The 9976-nt window shown below is 45.4% G+C and overlaps 1 protein-coding gene across 1 annotated transcript; it reads right to left on the bottom strand.

Moving 5' to 3' along the window:
• Window positions 1-1624: 1624 nt before the first annotated feature.
• On the bottom strand, window positions 1625-9663 carry LOC119506931. Its single transcript, XM_037799936.1, has 3 exons — window positions 9607-9663; window positions 2577-2819; window positions 1625-2056 (listed from the first exon to the last, which is right to left on the bottom strand). Exons 1-3 carry the CDS (start codon window positions 9661-9663, stop codon window positions 1625-1627), a joined length of 732 nt encoding a protein of 243 aa, XP_037655864.1.
• Between the last annotated feature and the right edge of the window lie 313 nt (window positions 9664-9976).

The following is a 9976-nucleotide window of genomic DNA, read 5'->3' as shown; positions in this document are numbered from 1 at the left end:
CCAGTGGCCGCAGGGGCGGATGGTTCCTGCAAAGAACTTCTTCCCTTCAGAACCACTACACTGAGGTCAGTGAGCCAAGCAAAGGCTGAACATCCTGTGTGGGGTTAGGGCCCTTCCTTCCCTGGGGTCACACAGTGGGTGGCAGAGTTGGGATGAAATGAAAGGCACTCCCACCCCATCTGTTGGTAGGTGTCCATATGCACACCAGCCCTTTTGGGGGCAGCCTCTCTCTGCCCCACATTTCCAGCCACCGGCGATCTTCCCAAGTCTGCTTCTAGTGTGATGACACTGCTGGTCCTGCACTTGGCATGAGCTTGGCGTGGCCCCAGTCTAAGCAGGAGACTCCAGGAAGGAGATAGAGGGTGGGGTGGTTTCTCCCTTTGGTGCCCTCAGGGCTCCTCTGTCCCTGGGGCTGGGTTGGGGGCAGGGGAAGTTGGTGAGACTGTGGGCACAATGAAGTCAGCCTCTGATTCCGAATTTGGGAGACGTGTACCTCATTGCTGGTTTGGCAATCCCACCCTGGGCAAACTGAGGGCAAGGCATGCTGGTCAAAGAACCTGCCGGCTTGCAGAAAAGGGCTGGAGTTAATGATGTTATGCACAGACCACCTAGTTTGCTATAACAGACGCTTCTAGCCTTTTCTCTCCCAGTGCAAAAGCAAACAGTGCTTCCCCTTTCAGGAACAGAGAAGGAGCTCTCCCTCCCCAGGGGTCTCCCCAGCAGTATACCTGGAAAAGATACAGGGCTCATCCAGGGGTCCCTCCTCCACCACTCTGCCCCCTTACACCCCACCACCACCAAAGGCAGCACCCATCAGTACTTTCATCTCAAATGGACAAAGACCCAGCTTTCCACATGAGACAATCCACTGCTACGAAGGAGTTTTTCCAGTCTTCTCAGCCAAACAAGAAGACCCAAATTTTGTGCTCCCCAAAGAACCCCCAAAGGGAGCAGGGAAGTGGGAAATTTCAACTCCTCGGGTGCAGGGCAGTGCTGTTTATTTGTGGGGAGGTGAGTAAGCATATGAATATATAACAGCCATACTGCAAGAAGAGAACAAGTGGGAATTTGAGCACAAGAAGCTATTTTTATTATTATCATTTCACTTATTTTAATAATGTCTTCAGGAATTTTTTTTTCTTTATTCTTCTAATTTTTCTCTACCTGAACCAAGAAGAGAATGAGGTTGAGAATGAATTCGTAAAGAAATTTCTCGAACATTTTCACCTCCTTGGAGATAGATCAGGAGGAAATAAGAAGTTGGTTTACTTTGTCCTAGACCTTAAAAAAAAAAAAAAGTCTGGTGTCTTTTTGTGTTCTGAGCAGATGTGACTGATAAGAGTATCAGCATCCTGGACTAAGATTTCACAAATTTCCTCTGACGCAGCCGATCCCCACCCACCACCACCAAAACAGAACTGAAACTCAGAAAGCCTAGCCATGGACGCATTTCAAACAAAAGATTTGCAAGTCATCCCTCCTCGAAAAATGAGAGCCTCAACTTTTATTTTGTGAAGAGGCAGGCAATAAATAAATAAATAAATAAAGTATTTTTCAGTACCCCTATAGACCCAAATTGAGATAAGTGGTCATGATTATTTGATAACTACACACTTACACTCTCTTAAGCTCTATTCGTTTCTTTTTCTTTCCCTTCCATATGAAATGAAGCTCCACAGTGAGAGTAGAACCTTATCAGCTTGTTTGAACACCAGTCTCCTCTTAACAATCCTGTGCTGGTATAAAATTTTCCTGACATGATTTTAGACCTCAGCATGTACCCTGACGGCTCCGACTCCAGAAGCTGCTTCTGAGTGCCAAGAGCCATTAATCCGATGAAGAAATGGAGTCTCGGGATCTTGGAAATGAGGTGAGGACGAAACGCTGCTCTTCTGCAGAGATATTTCCCTCCTCTGCTCCACGTTGGCCCAGAACCCGTGACCCCAGGCAGAGCACGTTCCATCCCCCCTAGGACTGGGGACCACGGACGTGGTAGAGGGGTCAGAGAGCATCTGGAACTCTGAATCCCTGGTGACAAAACTGGGGGCACCAGAGCCTGTAGAAGAGAGGAGAAAAACAGTAAGTGTCACAAAATACGCTTACACCGGCCATGGGACTAGACAAAGTCTCTGGAGACCCTTCCAGGGATGTCTTATTGACATCTGCCCCTCTGCAGACTTTGGACACGTACACAGACAGCATCACCATCACTGTCAAAACCAACTCCTGGCACCCAACCAATAAACCCGAGCTGCTTCCACGTCCGCGCCTTGTTCTTTCAAGATGTCTCAAAGGCAAAAGAAAGGAAATGATCTTAGAAGGTGAATAGCTTACTTTATTTCACAGACTTGCTATTTAAGAACAAGGCTACACTAAACTGTTTTAAGGTCTTAGATTTAATTCATGCCATCAGCAGCCAGATAGTTTCAAGAGTCAGTGGGTATAATGGACTGAAAGCTACGATAAAGATACTATCACCTGGCAGGCTACCTAAAGGTAGGGGAGGGAGAGACAACTTAGAAAAATATCAAACCAAGACTCCGTCGAGTCATCCCTCGAATCCTTTTATTTTGTACCTGGGCGGGTGGAGGGAGAGTAAATGTCAGCGTTCGGTTTTTCGCTTGCATCCAGCACATTCCATCTCGGAGCTGGGCTATGCCAGCTGGTGTCATGTCAGCATGGTAGCTCGATACGGTAAGCACAAACGAGCGCACAGCCAGACTGCAGCCTGGGAGAGACACGCTCTGTCCACACACACCGGTGGGAATGGCCTGGGACTCAGGAAGCGAGTGTCTCGGAGCCCTCGCACATGAACTCACCTTCAGGAGATTGGAAGCTGATGTCACCGGGAGAGTGAAATCATCAGGAATGACCTAACCTGATGGGACATTGCCAGAACAAAGCCACACTGTGCAGACAGACAGTTTAACTCCTTCTGAGCACAAGATTTCTCCGCCACGTTGTTGGGTGAGTGCTGGAAGCTTCCGGCCGAGACGACAAAGCCAGAATGGCCACCACCCTCCTTGGCATAGGCCCTGTCTTACTTGAGGGAAAGAAATAGGTCCCAACAGCCAAACACCTTAGAGGTAAGCCCTCATCCTTTTCATCAAAGAGTTCCCCCTGACTCAATAGATTTTCAGGGGTGTAGTACTGGTAGGTTTTACCTAGTAGCAATGGGATTGAAATGAATGGAATTAAATCAGCAAACAGCAGGAACCCAAAATGCCAACAGCTGGTCTATGGAATGGTGGTGAGGTAGCACTACAATAAAACAGCCCTTTTGAAAGCAGCTGGTTGCTTTAGTCCACGATTCTTGAGGGAGTACCCCATGAGCCAAAGGAAGAAAATGCTGGCCTACCCCTCCCTCCATCAAGCAGCTTAGCAGCAAAGACCAACCTTCTACCCGTTACCCCAATTCTAGAGCGCCATTACCACTTGCTCGATTTCACCTCCTTCCAATATCAACCCTTGGCTACTGAAGATGTCATAATGCCAAGCATATGTTTGCTCAGGTAAAGTAATAGCAACCTAACTTCAAGAGTTAAAAGAGAGAAGACTAATTAATCAAACACAGGAAAGCCTTTCTGTATGACTGTATGAACACTGAATCATAAAACCGGGCTAGATAAGATCTTTCTGGAGGCTTTCTTAGAGGCAGACAAACGACCTCTCCTCTGGGATGAGCTTTTAATCTGGAATCTAGAATCCATACTCTAGTGGGAGAATGTAGATAAAAAGCACCTTACAAGCAGAACACTATTATTCACTGACGAATATTTTGATTTCATGATGGTCCTAAGAATATTTTGATTTCATGGTGGTTCTCTACAATGCAAGGTTAAGGAAGCAACACAAATAGGGATGAGCTTAATGAGCAGACAAAGGGGGAGGCTGGCTGCCTGCAGGGGTGGTGGAAGTTATGCAAGGAGGGTCTCCTGCCCCTAAGTTTCTCTCCTAATGCCTGTCACATGCATAGAAATCCACCATCAAATTACTTGCCTTAGGTCCTTGCTTTTCAAATTTTTCTCACCACAGCCCAAGTAGAGAATACATTTTACAAAACATGGGACTGTATAACATAGTGAACCCTGTTGTGGATGATGACTGTGGTTAATTGTACAAATATAAGAACGTTCTTTCATGAGCTAGAACAAATGCACATCATTACTACAAGGTATTAATAACAGGATGGTATATGGGAAAAGTACAACTAATGCAAAACACAGACTATAGCTAACAGTAATATTTTAATGTTAATTAATTTAATGTTAAGTAATTTCATCAACTATAACAAAAGTACTATAACAATGCAAAGTGCTATTGCTAAGTTAACTGCATAGTGAGTGGAAAAGTTAGCTCCACTTTATCACAGTAAAGTATCTATGACAAGTCAGGCTTTGGGAGCGAAGCCTGGCTTTTGATGTCATTGAAATACCAAGAGATTTAAGCTGACCATATCTTGGACTATTGGATCAACTACTTTGAGCAAACATTACCAGATGCTGAGTCAATTTTTAAAGTGTTTTGCTTATTGAGCAGCTACTAGACTGGGCACTATAGCTGATCTGTTGAACCTTTTACTTAGTTGAATAGTCCAGGCATTTGACCGAACTAACGCTATTCTGAGTTGCGGCTGTGCCTAATAACCTGACCCTGCTCAACCTCCAAGACCCCAGCACATTTTATAGGGTTTCTTTACAAGTGTCCAACATTTGAGGTACTGCAACAAAAGGCTACTGCTGATCCTTTAGATGCACTTTACTCAAATACCAATGACTTTCAAACATTCAGATTATCATTGAAGAACATTTCAGCACATACGCTATCTGCTGTGGGAAGCAATTCGCATACCTTAAAAGCGGAAACTAAACTGGGCAGTTTCACTTTCTGCTCCCATCCCAACTCATTTCCTGTACACCTGCCTTTAGGATTTAGAATGAGTAAGAAGGTTAACTTGTATTTTTTTATTAAAACCCATGTTCCTTTGCCTTTTTTTGAAGCATTGCACCAGTGGGTAGAAGGAGAGGGAGTATGTTATGCAGATCTGTTGAGACTGAATCCTGTCCGCCCATAAAGCCATGTTCCATCCTGACCCCTGGTCCTGTGGGTGTGAGCCCATTTGTAACTAGGACTTTCGCAGCTATTTTAATTGGTTAAAGTGGGCATTCATTAGTGAACACGATCTCCAAAGATCCTATTTAGATGAGGCCAAACTGAATCAGGTTGGCCTTACTCCATGTGACTGAAGGCCTTCTAAGGCAGAGGAAATTCAGATGCAGTAAATCAGAGAGCCACAGGAGGAGACCAAGGAGACTGATTTAGTTTCCCAGGCTGCTTAAAGCACATACCCTGAAATGGGTTGGCTTAAACAATGCGGATTGATTAACTTACTATTTGAGGTAAAAAAAATTGTCCAAATCAAGGCATTGTCAAGGCAATGCTTTCTTCCTCCAGACCAGTTGCCAGCAATCCCGGGCTCCTCTGCCACATGCCAAGGTGTCTGCTGGTCTCTCTCTTCTCTTCCAGGTTCCATTGATTGCAGCTTCTTGCTTCTGTAGCTTTTTCTCTCTCTCTGTATTCATTCCATTTACAAAGGACTTCAGTAATAGGATTAAGACCCATCCTGCACGAGATGGGCCAGGCTTTAACTGAAGTAGCCTCATCAAAAAGGCCCTACTTACAATAGGTTTACCCCCACAGGACTGGACTAGATGTAAGAACATGTTTTTCTGGGGTACATGTAGCTTCAAACCATCACAGAGACAGATCGTCATGTGATGGAGGCACAGATGCAAGCCAAGGAACCCCAAGGATCGTGCAAGCCAGCACCAGAATGCCACAGGCTCCGGGAGAAAGCATGGCCTGTGAACACCTTGATTTAGGACTTCTAGCCTCTGAAACTGTGAGACAATAAATTCTTGTTGTTTAAGCCAACCCACGGAGTGGTATTTGTCATAGCAGCCTGGCAAACTAAGACAAGGCTCCCCCTAACTATCTTGAGATCCAGGCAACACACGTGACCCATGGCCGCCCCAGCTCCTCCCACCCAGCTCTGAGCTTCTCTTTGAGGAACACTGATTATATGCACGTATCTGTCTCTTCTTCCACTCCACCTCCATATATAGCCACTGCTCACCCTAGGGGTGTGGCGTCAGGTTCGACACAGGGCCAGGGCCATTTGGACAGGAAAGTTTAGGCCCTGGTGTCAGAGCACAGTCTAGAAGGGTGTTGGTGGCATGGAGGGAGGGGTCACACATGGGGTAGAGTAGGCACAGGGATCAGGGCAGGAGCCCCAGTTGCCCAAAGACAAATGGGAAAAAGGGGGGTGAGCGCTGTGCTAGTATTGATATGTTCAAGTTAAGGCACTGACTACAGTATCATCTGTACACATGACACCCACCACCAGCTAATGAAGCCCCATCATTACATCAACAAAACATATGGGAATACGTGCTCAGCCCTAACATGGGACCCAAGTTCTAGCATTTCCATTCAAACAAACAAGTAAGCAAACAAACAAAGCAATAAACACCAGAGCCCCTTGTTTTTACTCAAGTAGGCTTTTTCTTTTAAAAAATTATTATTTCTCACATACCCATGTTTCTTTAAACCCATTTCAATCCAGGCCTACTTGTAGCAGATTCTTAAAGATCTTTGACCTGATATTCCCTTGCCGTTGACACATCCAGCACCATTTGCAAGGGAGCAGGTTGAGGGAGATGACAGAAATGCACACTCGCTGAGCTTAAGCAGAAAGCAAATCTTTTTCAGCAGCTCCGTGTGTGAGAGGAATGGGGGAAGGGACAGGACTGAGCCTGGCAAACCCAAGTCTCCGTGACAGCAGCCGATCCATCATAATAGCTTGTCTGTTACTGAGTGTCACATAACAGCGGGGAAAGAAAACATTTCCCCGACACCTGCAAGCCCATTCCAGGGTGCAGAGACGGCGTCCTCGCCCACAAGGGACTGCTCCGAAGCTAAAATCAACAACTAAAAACAGCTGCAGCCTTGCAACCAGCTGCCCTGGCTAACTCCTCTTGGAGGGAGAGCAGGGAAAGTTCTGAGAGGGACAATCAATGCAGAAGACTGAAATTACCCTTATCTTGCGTTCCCTTTTCCTCTTGTGCAATATGTTGGAACCTCCCACCATATGCTGAAGACGCTCCCAAGGCAGCTCTTCTATTTACCAAATGCCTTGTAATATGTCTGAGCCTTGAACACTGAGGAATGGCTCACCTCCCTTATCACAGCCGGGGTTCACAGCCCCAAGTTGCTGCAGGAATAGATTCAAATGTGCAAGGAAATAGTTGAATATCCAGATATCCTTTGGAAAGAGCTCAAGAAAATGTGTCCTTTGGTCACAGGACCTGTCAAGAGCTAGTGGAAAATGCAGGAGTTTGATGGCCATTGATGAAAGCGTCTGTGTGGCAAACCCTCTCAAACGACTGACCTGCCCACGTGTCAGGAAAGAAAGACGGCCAAAGCCAGGTTATGTGAAAGCTCAAATGATGAATAACTGCTCATAGGTATTCAGGAAAGCAAACCAAAGGAGGAAAAAAAACTTTCAGCATTGATCAAGGAAGATGAATGCGGTAAGAAAATCCTCTGATATAATGAAAATCATTATATCCTCTGATATAGTGATACTGTTGACTGAAGGAAATGGCAGGGAAGTCATTAGCTAAATCACTTATGATGAAGAGGGAGAAAGAATCAGAAAGAAAATAGATTACTCAGAACATCCCCCTTCTCTCCCAGGCCTTTCAGGCAGAAAATGATGATATGAATAAGATGATCTCATGAGCCTTCTCATCTCTTAATCTTGTTCAGGGTGAAAACCTGCTTCTGGCTGTATGTGTCCCATCCCCTTCTGCCAACGGCCCTGCTGCTAAAGGAGGTGTTCAAAACACAAACTTCGGATTCAATCCATTTTCATTTGAGTTCCTCCATTTTGCTTTCAAGTAAATGACCTCACCTTATCAGCACAAATTATGATTTATAGAGATGACAGAAGAATGAGTCAGATTTGAAGACCGTGCTGCATGGATGTGGCATGTGTGCCGTTTACCCTGGGCCAAGATCAATCCTTCCCCATTCTAGGACTTGATCATGCGAAAAATAATAAAAATAGTAGTGAAAACCTGATTCCCAGATATCTGATATCTTGCCCTTTAGGCCTAGATTGCTTGTTTTTAAAACATCAGAGGCTCATCTGTGAACCTGTCAACAAGTCACAGGCCAGAGATCTGCCACATATTGGTTTTGCTATTGCTGAATGCCTGTTATTCCTTATTAGTAGGGAAGTTGCAGGTTTACAGAAAAACACCAAATACTCAATGGAGATGTTCTTAAACCTATGAAGTCAATCTGCTTGAAAAAATTTCATTTAAATTTTAAAGAAAACAGTTCATGGCACTTAATCAAGAAAATCCCATAAAATTTTTTTAAAAAAGCAATTAATTCATAAGGCACTCAGTTGTAATATCACAGACTGCTGGGGACAGTAAACTTAATCCCTTCTCTACTGTCCCTTCCGAAAGTCACGCATGGCAACAGATGTCAACCAACTTGAATTTTTATATGTCACGAAAGTACAGGGAATCCCAGCACTGCCTTCAATTTCTAGGAGAAGCTGAGCAAGCTTTGGAGGCTGCACTGAGAAGGCACCTTGCAGAGCTCTCGCTACAGGGCCTGTAACTGGGTGAGGGCTCCAGCTGCTCCATCTTTGCATTTGCTCCAAAGCCGCACTTGCCACGGGCTGCTCCCAGCCACTAACTGGGTGTGGTTGGGTACCAAGTCAGGCTGTTGCTGGGAATCAGGGGACTCCTCAGATGACTGAGGTGGCTGGAGGCCCCCTGTGGCCTCGCTGAACCTTCCTTAGCCCGCACCATGGTGTAGACATCTCCACCCCACCTTCCTTCCCCTCCTCCTTCAGCTGAGGTGAGACTTGCCTTGTAGTAGAAGGGCTCTCCCAGCTCCCTCCCTATTTTCTCTCGCCCAGGCATTTCTCCTAATAAAATCCTTGCACATTTAACCCCAGCCTGGTGTCTGCTTCTCAGAGAACCCAAACTAACACAGCTTGCTTTTACATGCTTGGTCTTTTTGAATAAAGATGGGAGGGCTGGGGGCTCAGAGCTGTAAACACAGGCTCCTTTCTTTGTGCTAAATTGGGTCACAGTCTAGAGGACACAGATGAAAACCAGTGTAGTAGAGAACAGACGAAGTCGCATCTCCTTTCTTTCAAGGCACAGATCACCCAATACACTAGTACTCGCTCCCAAGTTCCCTAACTTCAAACAGCCTTAAATAAAAAAAAAAAAAAAAAAAAAGTGGGCTGAAAATAAATATAAATATAAAGAATATTTAAATTACCACCACATTAATTTTAGTTAATACTAATTTGAGTTAATACTTTTGATTAAATAACTTAATTCATATTAAAATAAATAAATCACGTATAAACAAGACAGTCCAGTGCCCCAAGAGTGGTCAGGATTAAGAATTTTATGAAGTGATATCTATATCTGACCATTTAAACCAGGAGTCATTTCATGACGTGATCTTATGACCTTTAGTTCTGAAACTAATGTAAGAATTTTCTCTCACCAGCAGTGAACTGGGCTGGGATGCCACGGAATGCTTTTCTCGGATTCCCAGGTCCATCCAACCACAAGTGAGGTTGTGGGGGGAGCTGTTCTCTGGTCACCCCACAGGGTCACCAGAGGAGTTGCCGGAACCTTCTTTCCGGCTCAGCCCCATCCCAGCAGGCCAGGGAACAGTAAGAGCTGCCTGAACTGGGACAGTGCAGCTCCAGCTGTGACTGCAAGAGCCGGGGGCTCTGCTCACCTGGTGGGCATGAGAAGGTTACACTTCCCCTGCCCCCTGCATCCCCGCTGGTTTTGGGAGAACCAGCAACTGTGTCAGACCCTGACGCCCATCCAATGTTCATTCTCTTTTACCTTACTAAGAAAACATT

Source organism: Choloepus didactylus, chromosome 12 (assembly GCF_015220235.1).
Source record: "Choloepus didactylus isolate mChoDid1 chromosome 12, mChoDid1.pri, whole genome shotgun sequence".
NCBI lineage: Eukaryota > Metazoa > Chordata > Mammalia > Pilosa > Megalonychidae > Choloepus > Choloepus didactylus.
Note: the sequence above shows the minus strand (reverse complement) of the source record. Positions and strands in the feature narration are given on the sequence as shown.